General features: G+C 36.4%; 1 protein-coding gene across 2 annotated transcripts in view; it reads right to left on the bottom strand.

The window, feature by feature from the left end:
• Window positions 1-10659: 10659 nt before the first annotated feature.
• IRF4 (interferon regulatory factor 4) overlaps window positions 10660-27445 on the bottom strand; it is a 28911-nt gene continuing 12125 nt past the window's right edge. The window contains exons 4-9 of one of the 2 annotated variants that reach the window (XM_058175031.1): window positions 26812-26900; window positions 24182-24323; window positions 21037-21147; window positions 18272-18625; window positions 15536-15648; window positions 10660-13509 (exon numbers count right to left, since the gene is read on the bottom strand). In XM_058175031.1, coding sequence (XP_058031014.1) covers window positions 13366-13509; window positions 15536-15648; window positions 18272-18625; window positions 21037-21147; window positions 24182-24323; window positions 26812-26900 — 953 coding nt within the window. In that variant the 3' untranslated portion in view covers window positions 10660-13365. The remainder of the gene's footprint in view (window positions 13510-15535; window positions 15649-18271; window positions 18626-21036; window positions 21148-24181; window positions 24324-26811; window positions 26901-27445) is intronic. The other variant, XM_058175032.1, reaches the window with a different exon arrangement.

Genomic DNA, 27445 nt, shown 5'->3' with positions numbered 1-27445 from the left:
GAGATACGGAGTTTAAACATTCTCACATCTAAATGGATGAGTGTCATCTATGCAACAGCATGTACAGTAATGTTAGTACATAACTGGGATATGTGACAGGAACATGACATGGGTTACCCTACTTTATAAAAACCCTATTTTTTCAACTATTCAATATGCCAGAATGATGCAGAAAGGACATGTGCATGCTGCTATTGTGATGCCTGACATCCGATACAAGCATGTGTGACACACTATTTGTGTGATGATGTTTCATCATTTGCCCCTTGTGGACATACATGGACACCAGAAATAGGAGCCTGGCCCTCCGTGAGCAGTTGATGCTTCAAAGTGGGCTATGTTTTGACAAAGGAAGCTCTTGTTATGAAGTATGGTAGCATTTAATAGAGGCTTGCTTGCCATAAACTCCATTCCAATTATTCTTCAATCAGCTCAAGCCCACAATATGCTTTAGAGACAAGTTTGCTTCAATTACATTTTATTGCCAGGATTTTGTCATCACTCACATGGTTTGTTTGCTTTTATTTCTTGAGTAGCCATGAAAATTTGCTCGAGGGGGTGAAACTGCTGGATTTAAAAGAAACTATTTGAGAATGAGAAAAACATTTCTAGTGAAAAACCTACTCTGCATTTAATAGTGGATTGCTGATGGTTTTAAATGCTCTCCCCAGTCTTCTCTTGCAAGTTGTTTTAAATAACAAGATTTTTGAGAGTTTCCTATGAAAAGAAAAAGAAAGCCACTGCAAATGTATCTAATTACAAATAAGTTAAATGGGATTTCCTTTTCTCACCTAGGACTATTTTCAAAATCCCCCAAACATTTCAACCAGTACATGTCAAATTAAGCAAATATAAATCAAAGAGCATAAAGGATTGTCATACTGAACTGAAACATCGTAATTTCCTTCAGGTTTAGCAATATAACCTAACTCTGAGTATATTAAACATAATCTCTCAAACATCTACACAGTACTACTAATCCTTTCAATTGGGAACATATGTGAATACAAGACTATGTCATAAGCATGACTGCAGCACAATCATGTATGTTTTTATTTATTTATTACATTTATATGGCTGCTCATCTCACACTTCTGATGCTGGGTGGCACATGCAGTGAGAATAACAAACAAAAAGCCCTTACAATGCAACAATTAAAATTTTAAAAAAACCAATTAAGACAGTTAAAAGCTCCCATAACAAAATTGTAGGATAGTATATGAAAATCCCACTGAAGTTAATATGTCTGGAGTCTTTGAAATTTTGCGTAATGCTGCAATGCATGAATTATATCAGATATATATAGTCATAAAAGTTAGGGATTTTCCAATCCCATTGGTCTAGATAGATAAGTTTAAACTCATGTACAGTCTCCAGTGGAACTTATTTATTCAAAGTATGTCCTGCACATCTTAAGTGCTTAAAGCATTCTGCACTTGAGGTAAGATAGTATAATAACTGGGAAGAAAACTCTAAAACAAAATAAAACCTTTATCGAATGACAAAAGTTGTCTAATTCTAAGGATCAGATAAATCAAAACAGTATTTCTTTTTGCCCCAAATATATCCTAAATGGATGGATGAAATGAATGTTAGAAAGCTATCTTAAAGGAAAAGAAGAAACCACAATCGATCAATTGATCGATCGATCAACAGATCTATCGATCAACAGATCGATAGATAGATAGACAGACAGACAGATGGATGATAGATGATAGAGATAGATAGATAGATAGATAGATAGATAGATAGATAGATAGATAGATAGATAGATAGATAGATAGATAGATGATAGATAGATAGATAGATAGATAGATAGATAGATAGATAGATAGATGATAGATAGATAGATAGATAGATAGATAGATAGATAGATAGATAGATAGATAGATAAACAGGAGAAGAGGAGGAATGCCAGATATGGCACCTTAGGTTAAAAATGAACTTTATTTCGCATTTGGTTCCAGTTCTGGGAAGCAGACTTATGGAATTGGAAAAATATATTATCTTTCCACCTGCCTTCTGTTGAACTTCCTTACACGATTTTAAAAAATCCTTGTTCAGTCCAATCTAATCTTTATTATGGTCATAGACCAGCATAAGGAGGATGTGGTACAAGTCAGTTAAAAATCATAGAAGATACTGGACTTCTGAAGAAGAAAGACCAAAGACAGGTCCAAAAAACAGGGCTGACAACCAAGGTGGAATGGAGAGCCAACGAGTTGTCTGGCTCTTTGATGACTCCTCTCCAGACAAGGACACTACAAGACAGTGAGCTTCAGTGGGTTTATTACAGCTCTGAGAGATGAGAGAATAGCCAAATTACTCAAGCTGCAGACAGTGCCTTTGGAAGAACACTGGGTTTGTATACTTCCTTTTCTAATCACTTTTAGAAAGTGTTCATTAACTGCTTTTCAGCTACTAGGAACCTTTGGGTTGACAAGTTTGATGGCACTGGGCAAGTTTCCCTCAAATCTTAGCAAAAGAACATTTTAACTAGAAGTTTAAAAACGTTAAAAAATGAGAATAAACAGCAAAGGCGTGATTAAAACATTGCTTTTAGAAAGCTGTAAATAGTCTGAGGTCAAACAAATTTGAAATAAGATTTAACTGCAAAAAATCTTTCCTGTAGGAAAATGCTTTCGTTTTGATTTTTTTTAAAAAAGATATGACATTTCAAAAACTGGATGCTGGTGGGAACTAGGAGGAACTGAAGATTACAATTACAATTAAACTCAACTTACAATTAGATTTATAAGCAAAATGTTTTAACAGAGTGGAGTGGAGTGGAATGGAATGGAATGGAATGGAATGGAATAGAATAGAATAGAATAGAATAGAATAGAATAGAATAGAATAGAATAGAATAGAATAGAATAGAATAGAATAGCACTCCAGTAGTTCCCTGAGGATGGGCTCCAGCACAATTCTGAAAGCAAGGAAGACTAAACCTCTCACCCAGTGGCCGGACCAAATTGGATCCTAGAATAGAATACTTTATTGGCCAAGTGTGATTGGACACACCAGGAATTTGTCTCCAGTGCATAAGCTCTCAGTATACATACTAACAATGAAGTAACATATTCATAAGATGTAAATAGGAGAAGGTAGTAGAAAAGATGAAAAGAATAATAGTAATACAACTATATTACATTATTTTATTTTCTCATTTTACAGTATTTTATTCTCCTTATGAGCACTGAGAACATACACACACTTGGCCAATAAAGAATTCTATTTTATTCTATTAAACATCCTTAGAAATAAGACAGTAATGTGGTAATCAGATATTCAGCAGAATAATGGCACGAGGGGAAAAAACCTGTCTTTGTGTCTAGTTGTTAAGAGATGTTGAAACAGTTCAGGAGTTGAAACATTGGACATATGGACCCAGAAGTTAATTTTAATAGCATCTACCTCTATAGATAGTGTCTAAAAAATGTTATGGAACAAGTTCTACCTGACAAAATCAAAACTGATATACAAGGGATATAGAAACAACAAACCAAGAAACAACAACAAACCTGGATAATTTTCTTATATTGGATTTAGAAAGAAAAAAAAAGCTTTTCAAAGTTTTGAAGACATTTGTGAGATGGGACAGAAAAAAATAAAATCAAGCTATATATTAATAACTTAACTAAAAGTTAAGATTGTTTGAAGTAAACAAAGGACTATAAAGTTGTTGTTGTTTTAATCACAGTTAAAATGGGTATATTGTCATCTCTGGTAACCTTTAAAGGACTTTTGCTGACATCAGGATGAACCAGTGGTGGGTTGCCCCCAGTTCGGACCGGTTCTATAGAACCGGTAGTAAAACCGGTGTGAGGCTCCACCCACTGAACATCATCAAAAGCGATTTGCACATGTGCAAAAGAGCGCATGCGCGGGCACAATGCGAATCGGTAGTAAAGGTAAGTAGAACCCACCCCTAGGATCAACATGGTAGTGCTTTATAGTGATTTGTTTATAGACAAGAGATAGGGTATAAGAAGAGATCAAATGTTATATTTTAAGAAGAAAATTATATGTTATTAAAATTGTTTATATAGGTAGTCCTCAACTTGCAACAATTGAGCCCAAAATTTCCATTTTCCGTTAAGCAAGGCAGTTAAATGCCTCCTTGCCCTCCTGTCCATTGTTAAACCTTTATTCTCATTCCTTTGTAAGACATTTTACTTGTAAATGTGTGTGCATCCGCCTCCCTTAGTGCTTTTTAAGTTTCATTTTTAAAAAAGTATCTTTCAGGCATGAAAAGGGGAAATATAAACCGAGAGAATAAAGTAGCTCTGACTTTGTGTTGTTTTGAAAGTCTGAAAACATTTTATGAAGGTAAGGAAAAACAGCATCATCCACAAAATGAATTTAAAAATATTGACATTTTCGTTTCTGTTTTCTAAGATGAACTAAAGAGTTAAAGAAGCCATAAGGAAAATTGTGTGAGTCCATTGCAGCAAAAACAAAAGTATTGTGGGATAGCCTTAAAAAAAAGATCACAGCAAACACTTGAATGGACTTTATCTGTGTCTCTTGCGCTTTGTATCTCTCCCATCTCAATACTGACACATTTTTTTGATTTATATCCCTCCATTTGAGCGCTTGATGAGGCATACATAGCATTCTCCTGGTTTTTTTCTTGCAACAACAACCCTAAGAGGTAGATTGGGCTGAGAGTGAAACTACTAACCCAAAGTCAACCAGTGAGCTTCTGTGGCTAAAACTGAACTTGAACCTGGGTTTCACTATTCCAGAGTTGAATTTTTATATTCATAAGATAGGAGTTTGTTGTTTATTCAAAATGCAGCATTAAAAAAAAAGGCCGATTGCTGCTTAAAAAAAAAATAGGGGACATATCCAAAGCACGTGGGGTGGTCAAACTACATTTTGAAGCTGAATGTCAAAAGATTATGATCTGTGAAGAGGATGGGATTTATTCCTAAAGAAAGAGCCTTAATTTGGCTCTTCGTGAATATGAAGAAAAAACAATATTAGAAAAAGAGGAAGTGGCTTTTCCTGTGAATTCATGGAAAGAAGCAAGGTAATATGCCGAACAGTCAATGAAAACATTTCTTCTAACAGGACTGTAAAGTAAGCTGATTTGTCTTTCATTTAAAGGAATTCACATTTACAATCTCATTCTAATATATACTCTGTAGGCAGTGGTTTTGTTTTTTCTTCTTCTTCCCTGAAAGCTGTTTGAAGAGCCCTGATGGTGTTTCCCCCACCTCCAGGGCGGTGACAACTGCTGATGTAAATAGCATATCCATTTGAAAGATCAAAGAAAACCTTTACTCTTGCTACAATTTTCTTATTTGAGGTTAATACTTGGGAAATCTATTGCTCATAAAGAGTACACAGGGCCACGTTAACATCATATCTGCCTTATTACATATTTAATTGCATGCATAGGCACTTACGTTTCACTGAAAGAAAGAGCAAGCTTTGTCTGGATACCAGCCATGATGGCCAGCAATGGGTTTGTCATACAACCACATATATTTATACAACTTACAGTATTGGTTTCTTCTAAGAAATTGTAGTAAAATGTTTGATCTGGGCAAAGTTGTTTACTTCGACCAGATAATGTGTACAGGGGGAAAAAAACTGCTTAATTTTCATTACACAATGCTTCAACCAAAAACTGTCTACTATTGACCTCACCCCATTCCTAAGAGGTCTGTAAGTGGTGGGATTCAGCCAGTTCGCACCACTTCGGGAGAACCGGTTGTTAACTTTCTGAGCAGTTTGGTGAACTGGTTGTTGGAAGAAATCATTAGGGCAGAGAAGCGGTTGTTAAATTATTTGAATCCCACCACTGTGTAAGGGGCGTGCATAAGAGCACAAGCGTGCCTACTGTTCCTGTCCTATTGTTTCCTTTCACTATATCCAATTAATATAGTTACATACTTATATATATGCTTATATATTGTATAGTTATTTCATGCTTATGCTTATATATACTGTGTGACAAAATAAATAAATAAATAAATAAATAAATAAACTAATCCTCTACTTACGGCCCTTTGTTTAGCAACTATTTGAAGTTATCACAGTGCTGAAAAAGTGAGTTATGACTGATCCTCACACTTATGACCATCACAGCATCCCCATAGTCACACGATCAAAATCTGGATGCTTGGCAACTGGCCTGTATTTATAATGGTTGAAGCCTCTCCGGGAGTTCTCTCTGAGGTTACGTGATCAAGATTTCAGCTCTCCCACGACTGGCTTGTATTTAAAATGGTTGCATTTAAAATGGTTGTCTGGGCTCATGTGATTCTCATTTATCACTTTCCCAAGGAGCTGGGCACCTTGAATTATTTATAACAGTGATGGCTAACCTTTTTGTCCTTGAGTGCCGAAAGCGTCCGCGCATGCCCACAGCCATAATACAATGCGCGCACAACACACACCCCTGCATATGCATGCACCAGCCCCACCCCCTGTATGCGTGCGCGTGTCCCACGTCCCATTTTGGGCCTAGCAGGCCTCCCTGAAGTCTCCTGGACCAAAAATGGGGCACGGGGTGGGGGTGGGGGCGCCACATACCCCCGCCCTCCCCCGCATGCCTACGCTGTTACAGGTGTTATATGTGCCTTGTATGCAGCTTTATTCCTCTCTATCATTCATCTCCATTGTTCAGTGATGCATTTCCTGTCTCTCTAGAGAATATCTACTCTATCTACTTCTGTGAGGCACTTCCTGTTCCTGTTGGATGTATATAATTATATTCTTGATGGCTTATATAGTGTTTTAACTGCATTTTGATTAAACAGCTGCAGAGACCCGAAAATCAGGTGGCTGGCAGACCAGGGCTCGCGTGCTGGCAGAGAGGCCTACACGTGCCACCTGTGGCACATGTGCCATAGGTTTGCCATCACGGATTTATAAAGTAATAAAGGCAGGATAAAAATTCAAAGTCAAAGTCAATGGAGGTTGTTACTTAACAACCATATGATTCACTTAATGACTATGATGATTTAACAGAACAGAATAACAGAATTGGAAGAGAGCTTAGAAGTCTTCTAGTCCAACCTCTTGCTCGGGCAGGGACCCCGATACCATTTCAGACAAATGGTTGTTCCATCTCTTCGTAAAAACTTCCAGTGTTGGAGCATTCACAACAACTGGAGGCAAGTTGTTCCCCCAAGTAATTGTTCTCACTGTCAGGAAATTTCTTAGTTCTAGGTCGCTTCTCTCCTTGTGTCGTGTCCCACTCCTCCGCTGACGGCTGGGTCCGGGAAATCCGAATCAGGCTTGCCTCTGCAGCTCTGCCCAAAGTCCTAGCAAAGTCCTCAGAGCAGGCAGGAGACCAGTAAGTGACTTCAGCAAGATAAGTTTGACTTTTGCCTGACTCAGAGACTGCCAGAAAGTAGATCCTTTAGATAGGCCATGGGGTGTGGCTCCATGACTCAGCACTCATTAAGGCCTGCCCCTCCCTTCCCTCTGTTGCCTCCGCCTATCCAATCTTCTGATGCGAGGGTCACTCCAATCAGCTGTTCTTGGGAGTAAACCCTCCTCAGGCTCACCTGCTGTGGAGGAGGGGGAGGGGTCTAGCTGCTCCGTTTGCCTGGGCATGGAGTCAGGGCTGGGGCCGGGAGATGCTCCTTCTTCTGCAGTTTGTGGGGGCATGGAGCCAGGACTTGGGCCGGAAGGCATACATTCCTCAGTGTTGGGGAGCAGGTAAGAAGGCCCCGGCTGCTCTGAGGGCGGGCAAGACACAACACCTTGGTTATAGTTTCCATCCATTGCTTCTTGTCCTGCCTTCAGGTGCATTGGAGAATAGTTTAACCAACTCTTCTTTGTAGCAACCACTGAGATATTGGAACACTGCTATCATGACATCCCTAGTCCTTCTTTTCATTAAAGTAGGTGTACCCAATTCCAGCAACCAAATTTTTAAGAAGAGATTGGACAACCATTTGTCTGAAATGGTATAGGGTTTCCTGCCTGAGCAGCGGGTTGGACTAGAAGATCTCCAAGCTCCCTTCCAACTCTGTTATTTGCTTAATGACTATGGCAAGAAAGGTCATAAAATCAGGTGCAACTCACTTTAATAACCACATCACTTAGCAGTGGAACTTCAGATCCCAGTGTGATCATCAGTCAAGGACCACCTGCATTTAATCAAAAAACCAACTACTCAGAGTCTAGATGGGTATTTGGTGAACCCCCAGATTTCATTTCAAAGCCAGTCTTGCACAGTTCAATAACACCTATGTCACAGAATCACCCAAGAGTCATGATTAAGATGTTATTTTCTTCCAACTTTCTGGTTAGAATGGGGAAAATGAGGTACATGTTTAATTTTTCAACTTCACTTTTCTAGACTTAAATGACTAACAATGAAAAGCACTCTTAACCATTTCTCATCCAATTAATTCAGCAATACAGTTGAGCTGTATAATGCAGATTAGCCTTGTACAACTTGTCAATCAAAGCAGGCCATATTCAGCATGTTTAATTGAATGGCATTGCTAAGATGAAGTCACTCTTACAGTTACTTTCTCGAAGATTGGGAATGAGGCTGTAGGACTGAAGTTGAGAAGAACCACTGAGCCTGAGTTTCCTCCTACATAGTACATAAATGACTGCATTGTCCCTAGTATATTAACACAGCATTGTTTATCTTCCTGAGAGCTGTACCCAAAGGTGCTTTTTCAAGACGCAACTGGACTTTTCTGGGTTTTCTTTGAAGATGTTTCACTTCTCATCCAAGAAGCTTCTTCAGCTGAGAGCTGAAGAAACTTCTTGGATGAGAAGCAAAACGTTTTCAAAGAAAAACCAAAAAGTTTAGTTGTCTCTTGAAAAAGCACCTTTGGAACAACCATGACCTGGATGACTGAGAATCTCCATAGACATTCCTGAGAGCTGCTTCTGCATAAGATGCCTGAAGGGAGAGAACTCTGGTAAAAGCTGGCATATTATTACTATATGCTTAGAGAAAAATCCATGATCACATGGTGTACGTAAATCAAAGTATTCTCACAGATATTCACATCCACTTTTTGAAATACCTCATATTGTTCAATATTAGAGATTGCATGTTATCATACAGCTTAAAATAAATTCCTCATGAGATCAAAACTTTCCCAAACTGTTACGGCCCTGATGCATTTTTCTTCCAAAATCCATTTTCTCCAACAACTTTCTTCTTGCAAGATTCTAGGTATGAGTTTAGTCTCACCCAAGCAGAAAGTTTTGTTGGGGGGAGTGGGGGGACCAGCATAACTTGGTTAGCAGGAGAAAAAATAGCTAGCAGTTGGGGGAGGCGATCATACTTTCAAGGCTCCTTTGCATTTTAAAAAATCAAGAAATATGTATATATAGTTTTCATTTTGAATTTGGAAATAGCTAATAAGATAAGGAAAGCAACCATATGAACGGTTATTATGAAAACAGTTGGTAACTGTTACCAACTCTATTCATAAGGGTGCTTTTCTTGCCCAGTAGTACTAAAAATGCATTTTTAAATTTTTTATTAAAAATAGAAAAACAATTCCAAGTATTTTGGTAATTCTAAAAAATTTTTTAAAACATTTTTGAAACACAACTATAGGTAATCCTCGATTTATGACCATAATTGAGCCCAAAATTTATGTTGCTAAATGAGACATTTGCTAAGTAAATTTTGGCCCATTTTACTACCTTTCTTGCCACCGTTAACTGAATCGCTGCAGTTATTAAGTTAGTAACATGGTTGTTAAGTGAATCTGGCTTCCCCATTGACTTTGCTTGTCAGAAAGTCACAAAAGGTGATCACATGATCCCGGGTCACTGCAACTGTCATAAATATGAACCAGCTGCCAAGCATCTGAATTTTGATCATGTGACCATAGGAATGCTGCAGCGGTCATAAGTGTGAAAAATGGTCACAAATCACTTTTTTCAGTGCTGTTGTGATTTTGAACAGTCATAAATGAATGGTTGTAATTTGAGGACTACCTGTATTCCTTATTTGTAGAAACAAGCAGACTTTAAAAGCTTTTTCCTCATTTACATCCCTTGGAAATGCAACTTAATAATTAAAATTAAAATTAAGCTCAATAATTAAAACAAATGAACGTTACTGCATGAAATAACAGTTCGTGTTATTTCTGTGTATGTGTATTTGGGCATGCTGAAAAATGGTTTGGAAAAATGCTACAGGCCTCACATGAATACATCACTTCTGTTCATCAAAGCACATACCACATTATTTTAGGCTTCTGCACATACCTGGGGAAAAATGTGACTCATATTAAAGACACAATGCTTTAACAATTTGATTCATTTAAGCAACATTTGATTTCACATTTATATGAAATTTCCTCATCTATGGTTGCCAGGTCTGGGCTGGAAAAATCTGGATAATGATTACAAAGCAGCACAGAGCAAGAGTTTTGAATTTTTATTTCTTTGTGGACATCTAGTCTGAATTTTTCCAGCCCGTGGATGGTAGTTCTATGATATCAGAAAAATCATGTGTACTTTAATGAACAGCAGAGACGTCCTGTACTTATGTGAAGCACTTCCTCCAATGGTTTTCAAGTCTACAGTACAAAGCCGATATAAACCCATCAACAATATTCTCAAGAAAGTGTGACTCAGTAATAGGTTGCATTGAAATCAATAGAAAAACCTTCCAAATTTTTTATTTTAGGTCAACATTTGTTCTAGTTACATAAATCTCTCTTACATATAATACAAAGTGTGATAATCAAACCCCTGAAACTATAAACAGTCTGAGCTTGATACTTGGCATATCAGGTATCATTCTGATATATAATTACATGAAGCAGCCAATATGAGAAACTAAATGCCAAGACCACAAGAAATATTGTAAGTATATAGGCGTATAGGAATAAGGCTTGTAGCCTAAATGGATTAATAATGTATATTGACATATCAAAGAAACCATCAAACAAACAAACATGAAAAGATTCAAAGAGCTATGTGGAGTTATCATTACCATTTTCCAAGCTTAAAAAGAATTAATAGTGCAACCTATCCATGTTTATTGAGATATAACTTCCATTGAATTCAATTTGTTTACTCCCAATATGTGCTAAGGCCTGTAACTAACTATATCCAGGAAAGAATGTGTCAGATAATAAGGAATTTTCTGGGAGAAGAAAGAAATGGATATTATATCCCAAGGCATCATGCATCTTTAAGATGTATAAATTCAGGAACCTAGTGCCAACTGACTAACGAACTGTACAATATGTCCCTGATTAAATATTCAAGTTCAGTATATTTTTAATTACAAGGTAGAAATCTTTCAGTAGTGGATACTGAAATACCTGCCACTATTTTTAAGAGAATGAGATCATATTGAGTGTTCTTCCTTGATCCAAAAGTTATCTTTGCTTTTCAAACTGTAACCTCAGTTTTCCCACCCCAGGGGCGATAAGAACTCTAGTCTAAATCAACTGAGCCCAACAGATTGAAGAAGACTGCTGAATATGTACCTCAAAAAAACCTAAAAGTCCTTTATTTTTAAGTAGAAAACAAGTTCCATCTATTCTTCTATACACCATTTAGAACAGTACACAAGTGGTCCACAATTACTCTTTACATCTGCACATTAACCCTCCGAAATAAGGTCAACTATGTCCAAGCACTGTTTGACTATTCAGATTAAAGTCCCCTATAATATGTTTAAATTAGTTCATCAAGCTTGTTCAGACCTAAGTCATCATGGGGTGGTTTGTTGTGGTTTGGCATAGGCATGAAGCATAGTTAATGAAAAATGTGGTTTTCTCAATAAACTACAGTTAAGCAAAACATAGCACAATGTGCAATCCTATTAAAGCAAAACATAGCACAATGTGCAATCTCAATTTAACTTTTTTTTTAATTTTATATATTTTTATTCTGCCATTATTATTTTTACACATAAGTTAAGATGGCGTACATATCAAATACTCCTTCGTCCTCCTATTTTCCCCACAACAACAACCCTGTGAGGTGGGTTGGGCTGAGAGTGTGTGACTGGCCCAAAGTCACCCAACCGGTTTTCATGCCTAAGGTAGAATCAGAACTCATGGTTTCCCACTTTCTAGCTTGGTGCCTTAACCACTAGACCAAATTGGCTCTCAGTTTTTACACATTCACTCTTTACTTGTGCAAACTTAAATATTCAAATATAAGTCTCAATGCACTAAATTGGTCAACATGTCTAATACGTTCATTTTCTCAGCCTGAAGACTGCTAGATGGATAATACTGTCAGTTCCATGACCTCTATACAGCATTGTAGGAGGCAAAGTTAAGTCCAGCTGAAAATCACTCTCTGGTCTATATAAGAATGAAACCTCAGCGTAACAGTTGCTATGAATAAACTTAGCCTATTGAATTTAATACAAATTAAATGATGTAATGATATAAATATTGGACAATGATATAACACGTTGTCCTGGGAAGATTTCTGATAGACTCCACAGAATTTAGTATCCATGCGCATTTCAGAAACAGCAGCAACAGAAACAGCTTTTTTAACATTTATGAGGGGGGAAAAAGTCTGAAATTAACTTTTCGACATACACAGCATTCAATATTTCAATTGTTTGAAGCTTTTTTTAAGAAAGTATACTTATCCCTTTTTTATGAATAATATACATTTTTATGGCCTTACACCATTGTAAACTCTTACTTAGGTTTAGAATTTCCTGCCCTGAGATTTCAAATCAAATAAATAACAAGAGGCTTGAAATAATTTCAGGTTGTCTCTAAGACACTGTCCTTATTTAAGAACATGTAAACATATCAGCCATTTTTTCATTAATCCCACAAGCAGAGGACAGCTTTCCAAAAGCACGGCAGAACTCTCATTCGGGATTCTAGATTCTTACGTTGACTGTATCCATTGTCAGCTTTGGAAGCCATACTAGGCCGAAGGCTTCCGCGCTGCCACTTTCTCCTGTGTGGGAAAGTAGGAGGGGGGATTTGGTAGAAGGGGCCATTAGAATAATATATAGAATACATAGAATTATAGTAACATTCTTCCTGCCGGTCAAGGTCAGGCCGAGCCTGCATCTGGAGAAGGAGTAGTCGGAGTGATGTCTTGAGATGGGACGGTTGGCGATTGGAGCATGTGATCGGCAGAGGGGTCGGGGTGGTGGTTTTGGAGTGTGTTTCACTGAGGGAAGACCCGGATCCCTCAGATTCGGATTTCCCCAGTTGTGCCAGTTTACCTATCCTAGTAAAAGAACTTTGAAAGATGCTTGCTTCGGAGTCTTTACTTGAAGAGGGGGTTTTCCGGAACGCTGACATCCATTCCGTGTACATTTCCAGTTGGTGATGATTTCTCGGGAAAATTTGAAGCACTGATTTGCATTCTTTTGCCTCTCCAAATGTAATTCAAACTTCCGTGTTCCTGTGTTTATTCCTGAACAGAGGAATGGTGGATGGATCTATGATAATCTTCTGAAGTAGTTATCTGTTCTGATATATCGTAGCCTCTCAGAATAGGTCCGGTGTTTTGCTGTGCAAAATAGTACAGCTGCCTAGCAAACACTGGTTCAACCTTAACAACAAATCAGAAAATTAATGAGTTTAAATGGTGAATAACATTGGAATAACAATGTTCTTTAATTAGAGTGTTCTTAAATTTTATTTTATCAATTTTATAGCAAACAGCAATTCATAAAAATCTCACCATAAGTATGCAAACAAATAGCTTGCCAAAACAAAGAGAATTTATCCGCTATTATGATAGTAAGGTGATAAAGTTCTGGCAAATTTCAATATACAAGACAAAATACATAGGGTTAAGAAAGCAATGTGGTATATTTTTTTCTCTTGAATATTCCTAATTTGATATAAATGAATGAAAACAATAGCAAATGATTATCTGAGATAAATGCTTATAGCTTATAGTTAGAGTGTATTTATTTTTCAAGGATATGACCTAAGGAGGAGGAGAATTTGCAATGCAGAGCCATTGCCATCCTCTGAAGTAGGGTGAGGGACAAATGGTGAAATACAACTTGTGATATCTTGGGGGGGGGGGAACCCTGTAATACTTGCAACTGACATTGGTGTGCAAGTAAAGGCTGAGTTTTGCAGATACACTGTAGCACTATTTCCTCATTGTACTTTGTTCTTGGTACCTATAACCAAACTGTTCCACAACAATGTGTCTGCTGTTCCATTTTGTTTTTCTCCCTAGTTTCCTAGGATAGACTGGGGAGTAGTTTACAGTGACATTTCTGGAGTGAAGGATTAGCCTCCTTGCAGCCACATATACATGGTAGTTCCAGCTCAAGTAGACTCATTTCAAAATTTGGGGGGGGGCGTTGATTTTGCCATTTTGTTTTTAATGGAAGTGCTCAACAGTGCAAAGAATGCAGGAATATTGACCAAAGAGGATGAAAACAACTGAACTATGGCTGTCATTAATCTATTGTGTTAGGGGTTCATTTGCTGAATGACAGTCTTAACTGTTGCCAAAAGATGCTCAGTTTGCTACACAATCATAATCATGCACCCTTAACATATTGTTTGAACTCATGATTTGTAAAATAGAATTTATATCTCAGCATGTTACAGGAATTCAGCTCATAATTAAATAGAGAATTCACTTTTTAATGGCTCGTCGCAGTCACCCAAGTGTTGAGACTGAATTTGGCATTTTTATCCACCTACTGAGTCCTTCTCAAGGACTTGGGATAGGCAAATGTTGATGTTTTATGATGTTAGAAGTATCGTTGCAGGATGTAAGCTGTTCCAAGTAAAGCTGCCTTTTGCAATTGACTGGTGGTGAATTTGTCAAGGCCAATGATGTTCAGCTGATATTTCAGTTTCTTGGGGATTGCACTGAAGTCACCATATTATTATTTTTATTATTACTATAACATTAGGGAGCACATCTAAACAATCACCTGGATTACAGTGAAATTGTTTAACCTGTTTGCAAATTGCAAAATCCCCACACACACACCAAGGGTCAAGTGATTCTAAAAGGATTGGCTTGGTATTGTGACCTTATATAGTCTTTATTAAGCTATTCATTATTATTATTAATTTATTATGCTATTCAAAATTCTTTTTAGGGAAAATGTTAAAAATAAATTTGGTGATTTCCAGTAGTGCCGTTTGAATCTGTAAGTAAATTAGCTGCAAGCTCAGACAGAGCATGGAATATACGATAAGTTTCATGTAAGGAGGTTGCATTTTTGCTGCCGATTTATTAACTGAAATTTCAAATTGTTTCTAAACATATGTTTAGCATTCACTAAAAGTGAAGATATCATTGTCAATTACATAGGAATTAATATTGTATATTGCGTGGCAGTATAATTAGAGAAATTGTAATTATATTGTCAAGAAGTCTTAGTTATTTACATCTGTAGCTTTGGTTTCAGGTTGATCTGATGGTTTAGGAAGAGCTGAACGTTCCTGAAACTGAAAATCATTTGTATTCTACATATTGATTGATCAAGCATTTGAATATCGTAAATCAATTTCATAAAGCATTTATCTACTTTCTTATTAGCCATGGCTTTAGCATTTATATACTGTATTACATAAATCATTTAGCATATGCTTACATGGGCTGTAATTTGTTTTCTCTGTCTTTGTGGATCAGGAAACTCTTCTCCAAAACATAACACAATCTGGAATCTAGGTAATGGACGTCCATGGTGGGCAAATATTTGTAGTTCTAGAAAACAAACAGAAATATTATACTTTGGAGGCTACATTTAGGACAGTGGTGCAATAATGCATGAAAAATCATTTTACCTAAATTCATCACATTAAAGATTTTTTTTTAAAGAACCCTATTATCTACCTGGGTTTGAAACAAATAGATAAACCCATTGTCAGTTTGCTTTTCCTTCTATCTTTAAAAGAAAAAATTACAGTTCCTTTCATCTAGTATGATTCCAGGGCAACACTTTTTGTTTTATATTGTACTTCCTCCCTTTAATAAAAGCAGAATAATTTATAAAAAGAATAAAACATCCTAAAGTGCTTACAGATAGATAAGACAAAATTAATAAAATTTTTAGAGAATACAACAATTAAAACAATTTCATTCTTTAAATTCACTGATTTTGATTTCTTCAAAATCACTATTATTGCCAGTTAATGCATAAAGTTCTAGGCTAAAGGCAAGCTAGAATCAATAACACTATTTAAAATATTACATAACATCCAACAATCACACTGATGGCCTTTTTTAATAAGGCAGTCATAAGAACAGAGCTCAAAGTAGGTTATGAAGTAGGTACCAGGCATATATTTTCAGCAAGGTATCCCAATTCTTTGTGACTCTGATAGCAAAGACAACAAGAATTCAGTAATTTTAATAATGGACTTTATACAGGAAGAGAGAGCCTTGTAAATATGTACACTTTTAAGAGACTGAGATTCTTGAATTTAGTCAAGAATTAATAGGTAATCCTGGGTAATTGGTTTAGAATTATGTACTTCAGTTACATTCTTGGCTGCCAAATTATGTACTTAGGTGAAGTTTATGAAAAATGTTCACCAGCACTAACACATCACAATAAACTTCAAATTAACAGATCATGAATAATCAAGACTTTAACTCTAAACACAGCAGTAGCTAGCAATCCACCATTGAATTTAACTGGGCTTCTAGTAGCAAAAATTGGATTTAGGAATGTGCCTAAAATATGAATTCCTCTTTCAAGAGAAGTGTAACTCCATCTAAAAACAGTGGAACTCAGATGCTACAAATCAAATAACTCTCTATTTGAAGTCATATTCTCATCAGTATTCAGCTCAGAGGCAGCTGCAGATGATGGAGGACAAGTGGAGTGAATGACAAAATTATTAACACACTATTATGACCAAAATATTTCCCCTTTATTTCATAAATTCTGATGTCACATTTATGTGTGAAAGGGACAGAGCTTGTATCCTGATGGCATCATGCTGCTATTGTAATTTTGATTAAAGTTTTCAACACTGTGGACTCTTTAATTTAGCTGTATTGTTTTGGCAGTCATCTGGTCCAGTACTCAATATGGGCACTAGTCTTTTTCTTTTTAATAAATTTTAGATCAAAGCTTTATTTAGAGCTCCACAAGGTAGGCCACAAAGTGGTGGAATTCAATTTTTTTTACTACTGGTTCTGTGGGTGTGGCTTGGTGGGCATGGTGTGGCTTGGTGGGCGTGGCAGGGGAAGGATACTGCAAAATATCCATTCCCATACCACTTCAGGGGAAGGATATTGCAAAATCTCCATTCCCACCTCACTCTGGTGCCAGCCAGAGGTGGTATTTGCCAGTTCTCCGAACTACTCAAATTTTCTGCTACCGGTTCTCCAGAACCTGTCAGAACCTGCTGAATAGCACCCCTAAGGCCACAGCAGAAAATCAATTTCAAAGAAGGCTAAGATTACTTTTATTGAGATTGGTTATAACAGAATCTTGAAAGTCAGATTGTGCTACACCTCTTCTTAAAATTCAGTGAATTATAGAGGTGTCTGCCTGAGATACTTCCAGATATTATCTCATAGATCTGGGCTTAAAAATGGTTCACACTCCTGCCTAGATAACACTTTTTGTTCATCTCCATTAAGGTCATTCTCCTTGCTCTCAACATTTATGCATTAATCTTGGTAAAAATAACAAATAATGTGAATTATAGTGAGAAATACAGAACACTATAGGAGAAACGGGAGCTTGGCTGTATTAAATTTCACAGAAAAGGAAGAAAATGAGGCCCACCACAATTATTTTTCTGCGGTAGCTATGTGTTCATGTAATAAAGTTTTAGCTAAATCAAAAAGACTATGCTCAAAGAACATGTCTAATATAATATTTATCAGATTTTTAAAAATGAAAGTGACAACATATTTTAAAAGTTCTTGTGTAAACTAATTAAAAATATATAGCTATCTATTGAGCATTAAAATGGAAGAAGAGCAAGTAAAGGAGATAATGATAGTATGGGCCAAAAATTTTGGCTACACAATAAGGGAAAGGGAAAGGCTCCCCTCGCACATATGTGCTAGTCGTTCCTAATTCTAGGGACAGTGCTCATCTCCGTTTCAAAGCCAAAGAGCCAGCGCTATCCGAAGAACTGTCCGTAGTCATGTGGCCGGCATGACTAAAAACCGAAGGTGCACAGAACGCTGTTACCTTCCCACCAAAGGTGGTCCCTATTTTTCTACTTGCATTTTTTATGTGCTTTCAAACTGCAAATTCTATGTGTGGTTAGTGGAAACCAATATTTGAAACAACAAAAGAACCAATTTTAAAGTCAAAATCTTAATTGCAAACACAATGGTAACTTATATTTTAAAAAATTACCTGATAAAAATTTCTGAGTATCGAAAAGCTTGCACGTCTGCTCTCTTTCCAGTTTGTTAGGCCGGTCACTGCAGAATGCCAAAGGCCCATCCCAATATATCCTGCTTTGACAAAGTCTCTTAGCATAGAGGCCATCATGGGTCATCCAGAGTATTACTCCTCTTTCCAGGTGAGAAAGCAATTTTTCAGTCGTTTTTCTCTGGTTATGGTCTTCTGGATAAGGGAACATAACTTGGTCCATGCCGCTGATCTCATAGCTATGACCGTGAGATATCCTACAGCCCTCAGGACTTGAAGTTGTGACTTCTTTTACAAGAGTTTCATGATAATACAAACAGATGTGCAATCGACAATCTGAAAACATATTTATGCAAAGTTATTTTTAACATTTGGTATTGGACAGCTGCATTTCCTATAGTTTAGCAGTATAATGGACTTGAGAGATAAGTTTTCATCCATTCCTTATTTACTGAATAAACATTATCAGAAACAGGTCCCATTCGGTTCAATGGAAATCTGAGAAAACCAAAGGCATATTCTGAATCTCAGGTTAACATTTACTGTGGAAATTATAATTATTGATCCTTCAAAGAGGCTATGATAGAGATTATAGCGGATAAAAAATAACTGAATTCAAACATTGCATAAAGTAATATTTAGTTTTGGCATAATGCATTGTGTGAACTTAAAATACTGTGGCTTACTCAACAAATCATTGTTAAGCATACTTTACCTTAGCATGAATCCAATATATGTGCATGTGTGTGTATATAACTACATGTTAAAATAGATAAACTATTCTATACAATATTTATATTTTACAATACAATATTTTACTTCTCAGGCCAATTTTTAAAATAAGTTTTTTAACTGCATTTTAAATTTGTATATTGTACCGTTTGTTTTATTCTTGCCTGTACACCGCCCTGAGTCCTTCGGGAGAAGGGCGGTATAGAAATCAAATAAATAAATAAATAAATAAATAAATGTAATAAAGCTAACCACTGCTAAATTCAGTAATGCCAATAGGCCATATTGTGTGATATTGGAGTATAATTTCTTGGTTTATTAAGAACCAGCTATGGGCTCATTTATAGCACAGATGAAAAACTACTTAGCACTATCATAGCTTAAAGAAATATAGCCAAAGAAAATATGAGTAATGTGAGAATAATCATAGCTTTAAATACTGCTACAAAGTAAACGGCCTAATATCCCTGAAAAATGATTTCCTGCTCATTCACCAACTGAAGTATTCAGTAAATATCAATTTTCCCTGTTAGGCAACAGCGTAAACAGCTATGAACCATATTCTGGGGAATAAGAAAGGATCTGTTTGTAAATTAAATTATGAAATTGCCAAGCAAAAGAAGATTACATTAGCTGAATTGCTTCAAAAAACTATGGTAATCTCAGCGTTCTGGACAAAATTGCATACCTAAATAGAACCTTTACTATCTGGTAGACTACAGAACAGCATTTGTATTTAATGAGATAATCAAAACATTATTTCTAATATTATACACTTTAATCAATTTAATATGCATCCTGTGTAAATAATATTTATTTATATATTTTTTCATATTTTACAATCCACTTGCTCCTAGTAAAATCAGCTTGTAGCAGTTAACAATATAAGACAGCATTAGCAGTAAACTCTAACAATTACAAAATAATAATTACATTCATAAAATGTAACATAAAACGGACCAATAATATCAAATAATAGATTTTAAAAAACAAACAAACTACAAGCACAATCCAACCACCATCCATAAAACCATAATTCTAAATGGAGGTATACAATAGATTTTTAGCCTCTTCTTGAAGGGAAGTAGGACAGATAGGAAGTGATCAGTATTATAAGTGGAAGGGAATTCCACAAAGCAGGTGCCACTATGAAAAAGGCATTTAGCCCTGTATATTCCAACCATTCTTTGAAGTATTCTTTCTGGCTATCAACCACAAGGAACCTTTTGAAGATTCCTGGCACTTCTAATTTGTAATATAACATAGTGTAATAAAATTCTCAAATAACTTAATCTATAATTAACTTAATCTATAATTAAAATTTTCCCTTTACCCCCCAAATTTATTCATTTGTATCCTATCTTTATTATTTTTATAAATAATTCAAGGCAATGAACATATTCAGCACTCTTTTCTCCTCTTACTTTTCCCCATAACAACAACTCCGTGAGGTGGATTGCGGTGAGAGAGAGTGACTGCCCCAAAGTTCACCCAACTGGCTTTCATGGCTAAGGCAGGATTTGAACTCCCAGGCTTCTCGTTTCTAACCTGGTGCCTTAACCACCAGACCAAATTTATTATGCATTCCTTTCTAAATTCTATCTGACATACAGAGTGACTCTATGGCAGTTTTGACAATTTTAGAGTCAATTTGGGACTCTAACAGCTGCCTGGACTAGCCCCTGCAGTTTTTTTGGCAAGATTTTGGAAGTGGTTTGCTATACCTAGCTTCTTAGGGATGAGAGACTGTGACTGGCCGAATGTCACTTAGCATATCTCCTGCTTAAGATGAGACTAGAACTCATGGTGTCCCAGCTTCTAGCCTGATAACTTAACTACTACACCCTGTTGGCTTTCTTTCAATTAAATGTGCATGTATTTATATACAGAAGAACAAATGCAGATGAATATTGACTTTTTTTCCTTCTGGGTTCATAGAATATTTATGAGCATTTTTTTCAATCAAAAGTTCGCTGTGATTTATTAGATTTATTAGATTGTGACTGTATACATACCTGACAAGGGAAGAGCTTCACTAGTTCTGATGTTTCCCTCTATTGGGATTCCAGAAGTCTGTGTCTCAGGTGGCGCACAAGCATAAAAAGTCCCAGTTACTTGACAACCTACTTTCATACAAAAAAAATTTTTTTTTTTCACAAAGCAAAATGAACACGACCAAACAGCCAATAACATTCAAAACTGCTAGAATTATCAATATGTAATACTCTCACTCCTTTAAATATTTTTGATTGTTCATTCTTAAAATTGATATATTTTCCTTATTAAATCATAGTTTCTTTGGTGAATCATCTGAAGAACTTCCCACTAACTGACTGTGTGAAACTTCTATAATAATGCTTTTATCCCATCTGAGCCATACTATGAACATAGGAACTGGGGAGCCGGGTGAGGGGAAGAATAACTAAATAGGGGTTTAATACTAACTCACATTAGTATTACATTCATAACAAGATTGGATGGATCTTCTCATTTTCTACTTTATCACAAGTAGTGGTTTTTTGACTGACTTAGACACAGAAGGAATTTGTTTCTGGTGCGTAAGCTCTCGATGTAAATACAACAATATAGATCATTTACATACTCATTGTAAAATTCATTCATCATAAAACATTAGATACAACTTTTAGTGATAGTCATGGATATTGAATAAGCAATCAACGTAAATCATACTATGATACTAACTAAACAATATAAATCATAACATATAAATCGCAATGTAGGGTTTTATAGAATTATATTCCATTCATTCTGTGTTTTTTTTTTCTAACTCTACAAGCAAGTAGCTGGCCAAATTTAAAGTAAAGACATCCTGGCTCAGTTTATACAATACGAGACTAAAATGGGATCAGGTATTGGTTCATATAGGAAAGGAAGCATTTTGGCACATTGTGTAAACATGATAACCACATTTAGTCATATTTTATTGTTGTGGCCTAGCATGTTACATGAATGTGCACATTCTTGACATGGCTTTAGAGTTTAGCATATTGTATGAAGTCAGCGATTTTTTTATCTAGTGTTGGCTGAGCACCATGGCTGCCTGTGGTCTTTCGGGTGCACTTCAAGGTGTTGGTTACCACCTTTAAAGCGCTCCATGGCTTAGGACCAGGTTATTTACAGGACCGCCTACTGCCACCATTTGCCTCCCTTTGACCCGTGCACTCTCACAGGGAGGGATTCCTCAGGGTACCGTCAGCGAAGCAATGTCGTCTGGCAGACCCCAGGGGGAGGACCTTCTCTGTGGGGGCTCCCACCCTATGGAACGAACTTCCCCCAGGACTTCGTCAACTTCCTGACCTTTGAACCTTCCGCCGCGAGCTGAAGACATATTTATTTATCCGCGCAGGACTGGCATAGAATTTTAGATATTTTATTTGGTTTTAATTTTACTTAGTGGGTTTTATTGTCTTAAGGGTATTTTAATTTGGGCCAAATTTAATAAGTTTTTTAAAACATTGTTTTATCTTGTATTTATATTGCTTTGTTTTAATCTGGCTGTAAACCGCCCTGAGTCCTTCGGGAGAAGGGCGGTATAAAAATCTAATTAAATAAATAAAATAAATAAATGATGTTCACCTTAAATTATCATTTGTAGCTTTCAAGTATTAAAGTGAAATTCCCAGAAAGCCTTGATTTTAATTAGATAGATTGTAAATGCAGGGATTGGTGGCAAAGTTTCTTTTCATCACCATTGTAAGTGTCAATGGCTGCTAAGCAAGGCAATTGCTAAAGGAGAACTACCTGTACTTGATGGGTAATATGCAACCACTTTTCTCCTTGCAATTCTTTCTTCTAATCAAAGGAATCTCCATATTTGGGAAATCAGAGTGATATTAATAGGTGACAGTTCCATTAATGACAGGAGAAGATTTGTCTTATACACAAATTTATGCTTTGATGCTCTGGGTGATAAATTCAGACTGCAAGTGTCCATTTTCTCCCATAATAAAAGCAGATCATAGCATCATTTCCTTCCAGAATCCAGGAAATCTGTACCTTATCCAATCACCCATCAAGCCCTTATCACAAAATTTGCACAGGTAGACTGCAACCATAGCAAAGTGCATAAGTATACACCATTCAAAAAGAATTATAATGGTTCATTAATAGTCAAAAAATTGACATGTAATTTATCAGTCACTAAAATCCATGCAGTTCAGAATTGCTTAATTTTTGTTTTGCTGTGCCTAATGCTAGTTTATTTGTACTGCATTAAAATTGATCAGGTCTATTCATTAATAAGCATATAGAGAACAGACAAAGAAAGAAAGCATTATCTTTTGTCTATTTAGTTTTGTGCAACTTTTTAAGTTTATGAAGGTAAAGAATAAACTGTTCTCATAGTAACTAAAAACCTTGAATACATTCGTAATCAGAAGTTGGCTGTTCTTCCTTATCTGCTTTGTTTTCTCTTTTATTTTAGATTTGCACAGTACAGCACTCCAATTTTCATTGAGAACATAAAATTTGTTCTATGCATTTAGATACCTGCATAATGTAAACCACACTTAACTGTTTTTAATAGATTTCAGGAGTGCTAAACTATTCAAGTCACTTTCCTTTCCCTGAAATTTGATATAAAAGCAGTTTCCTTAGGTTGTATCATAATGTTCTTCTTTATATTGTGCCAAAGTTTGGCAAATATAGGAACTGTCAGACACATAGAAAGTTCTGTCCTTGACAGAATTACCTCACTCATTTTAGTAGAGATGAAAACTACATGCAAGCCAAAGCATGCGTGGCGTTCTACCCTCTGCTGCAGTAAACAAATCCATTTTTTAAACATTTTCCTTTTCTTGGGTTGGATGGAATCCTAAATCAGGAATCATCCACTATTTATTTATTTATTTATTTATTGCATTTGTATACCGCCCTTCTCCCAAAGGACTCAGGGCGGTTAACAGCCAATTTAAAAGATACAATAAATATACAATAAAAACAAAACTAAAAATTTATATAAATAGTGGCCAAAATTAAAAACTAAGTAATATAAAAACTAAAACCCCATTTAAAATTACTTAATCAGGCTAGCCCAGCTCGACGGAATAAAAGAGTCTTCAGTTCACGGCGGAAAGTCCGAAGGTCTAATGTAAATAAAAATACCCTGCAACTCTATTGAACACAATAAAAATTGCTTACCATTCTGACATGACGGACTTTGCCAGTGATGATTACGAGGTGGAAAAGAGACACTTGTACACTGGTATGAAAGATCAGGATGGGACTGGTCTGGTACATATTCCCTCCAGTTACGGTCATGAGGTACCATGTAGTTTGGAACCTGCATATTTTATTAAAATATAACATCTTATTTGCAGCCATTTACTAAATTAATCAGTGCCAAGTTGTTTTCAGCTTTCTAATTATATATCCCCTTCAGTTATCTGTAAAATGAAAACTCGGACAAACATAGTAATTGAGCTTGCTTATAAGTAATAAAGAGTTTCAGGAGAGACACAGCTATATATCTCATTAATATACAAGCTTATCAGTGTCTCTTCAAAAATAAATCCCACTGAATTCAGGCACCTTTCTTCCTGGTAAATAAAATAGGGTTAGAATTCAATTATTATCCTTTTACTTCTATCAGGCTTAAACACCCACAAACACACCCAGCCAGAGGTGGGTTTCAGCAGGTTCTGACCAATTCTGGAAAACCGGTGGCAGAAATTTTGAGTACTTCAGAGAACCGGTAGTAAAATTTCTGACTGGCCCCGCCCCATCTATTCTCTGCCTCCCGAGTCCCAGCTGATCGGGAGGAAATGGGGATTTTGCAGTAACCTTCCCCTGGAATGGGGTGGGAATGGAGATTTTACAGTATCCTTCCCCTGCTACACCCACCAAGCCATGCCCACCAAGCCATGCCACGCTCACCAAGCCACACCCACAGAACCGGTAGTAAAAAAATTTGAAACCCACCACTGCACCCACTCCATTGAAACTGAATCCAGTTAATATCTAATATATCCAATGCAGTGAAGACTCAATAATTCCCGAAATTCTTTATATGATTAGAGAGAATAAACCTTTATTTTCCAGATGACAATGTTTCATGTCCTTCTTGAATGGTTATTCTTTCTATGAAGGCCCAGTTTACTGTAGATATATTTGTAAAGTACAGGTAGTCTTTGACTTGCAACCACAATTGTGCCCAAAGTTGCTAATTAAGACAGTTGTTAAATGAATTTTGCCCCATTTTATGACCTTTCTTGCCACATTTGTTAAGTGAATCATGGCAGTTGTTAAGTTAGGAACATGGTTGTTAGGTGATTCTGGATTCCTCATTGACTTTGCTTGTCAGAAGGTTGCAAAAGGTGATCACACTGCAACTGTCCATAAATATGAATTAGTTGCCAAGCCGCTGAATTTTGATCATGTGATTATGGCGATGCTGCAATGGTCTTAAGTGTGAAAAACAGTCATAATCATAAGATCATAAAAATCATAAAATCATAAGAGACCTTCAAATTTCTAGGTTCTACCATATCGCAAGATCTAAAATGGACAACTAACATCAAAAAAGCACAACAAAGAATGTTCTTTCTGCGCCAACTCAGAAAGCTCAAACTGCCCAAGGAGCAACTGATCCAGTTCTACAGAGGAATTATTGAGTCTGTCATCTGCACCTCCATAACTGTCTGATTTGGCTCTGCAACCCAACAAGACAGACACAGACCTCAGAGGATAATTAGAACTGCAGAAAAAACAATATTTATTCATTCATTCATTCATTCATTCATTCATTCATTCATTCATTCATTCATTTATTTATTTATTTATTGCCTTTCATTGAGGACCTATATACTGCATGAATCAAGAAGAGGGCCGTGAAAATATTTGCAGATCCCTCGCATCCTGGACATAAACTGTTTCAACTCCTACCCTCAAAACGACGCTATAGAGCACTGCACACCAGAAGAACTAGACACAAGAACAGTTTTTCTCTGAGTGCCATCACTCTGCTAAACAAATAATTCCCTCAACACTGTCAAAGTAGTTACTAGGTCTGCACTACTATTAATCTTCTCATCGTTCCTATCACCCATGTCCTCCCACTTGTGACTGTATGACTGTAAGGATACAGTCACAAGTGGGATACCTCCTTATTGGTGGTATCCTTAAGATTTATATTGACTGCTTCCCTATGACCATCATTAAGTGTTGTACCTTATGATTCTTGATGAACATATCTTTTCATTTATGTACACCAAGAGTGTATGCACCAAGACAAATTCCTTGTGTGTCCAATCACATTTGGCCAATAAACAATTCTATTCTATTCTAAGTCACTTTTTTCAGTGCTGTTGTAACTTTGAACAGTCACTAAACGAACTGTTGTAAATTGAGGACTACCTTTATATGCAATGTTTCATAGAAATACAAGGGACTCAGGGGAGACTTTAAACTTATAATGTATTGAATATATAAAGTGATAGCTGCTGACAGTGAAGAATGTATTGAAGCAGTCGAACTATTTATGCCATGAATACAACTGCACAAAGTCAGTGCTATTATTGAAAAACAAAAATAAAATACTTCAGTTATAGTTCTCTAACAGGAGAAATGAAATGAAATGGTAATAGTTATAATACTAATCAATAATACTATAACAAGAACACCGATAAAATCCTTTGAAAATATTAGGTTATATTGGATATTTGGGGGGCATTTGTTTTCATTATTATCCTCTTAGTACAAGGAAACAAACATGTCATCTCTACATTTTCATTCTCCAAGATACAAAACTAAAACAAATTCACGGGTCACACCTGAGGCTGTAGTGCAGAATATGATGAATTCAGAGTGAAAGCGTTGTTCATAATCATCTGTGGATCTTCCATGCTAAGTTGTTTTGATCCTGTAAATTATTTGTAGACAGAAACAGGGGAATTTATGTAACTTTGTAAAAAAAATAGTACCTTGGGAGCATTTAAAAATGAAATCCCTACAGTTAATTTCTAGCAGAAATAATAATTCAGGCCACTTTGTATTGTTACAAAAAAAGGCAGAAATCTAAAAGTGTGCAATGAGAAAACCTATATATATACATCAGTGGTGGTTTTCAACCTGTGTTACCACTGGTTCGCTTCATGCACTCTTTGCGTGCACATGCTCACTTCTCTCGCATGCACACAGAACTTGAAGCGCATTGAAATTCAGAACAATCCGCTCTGCCGCGCCTATCAGCTGGGCTAAAAACAAACGAATATAGGTAAGTATAGAGGAGGGGTGGGTCGGAGGGCCCAACTGACAGTGGGAGCGAACCGGTTCGCTCTTACCTCACCATCTCCGCTACCGGATCGCCCAAACCGGGGGGCGGGAGGGGAACCAGTAGCAACCCACCACTGATATACATAAACATAGACATACATACATATATACAATTACTTTCATCATATTTGA

The sequence above is a fragment of the Ahaetulla prasina genome, chromosome 3, assembly GCF_028640845.1.
Source record: "Ahaetulla prasina isolate Xishuangbanna chromosome 3, ASM2864084v1, whole genome shotgun sequence".
In the NCBI taxonomy this organism is placed as follows: domain Eukaryota; kingdom Metazoa; phylum Chordata; class Lepidosauria; order Squamata; family Colubridae; genus Ahaetulla; species Ahaetulla prasina.
Note: the sequence above shows the minus strand (reverse complement) of the source record. Positions and strands in the feature narration are given on the sequence as shown.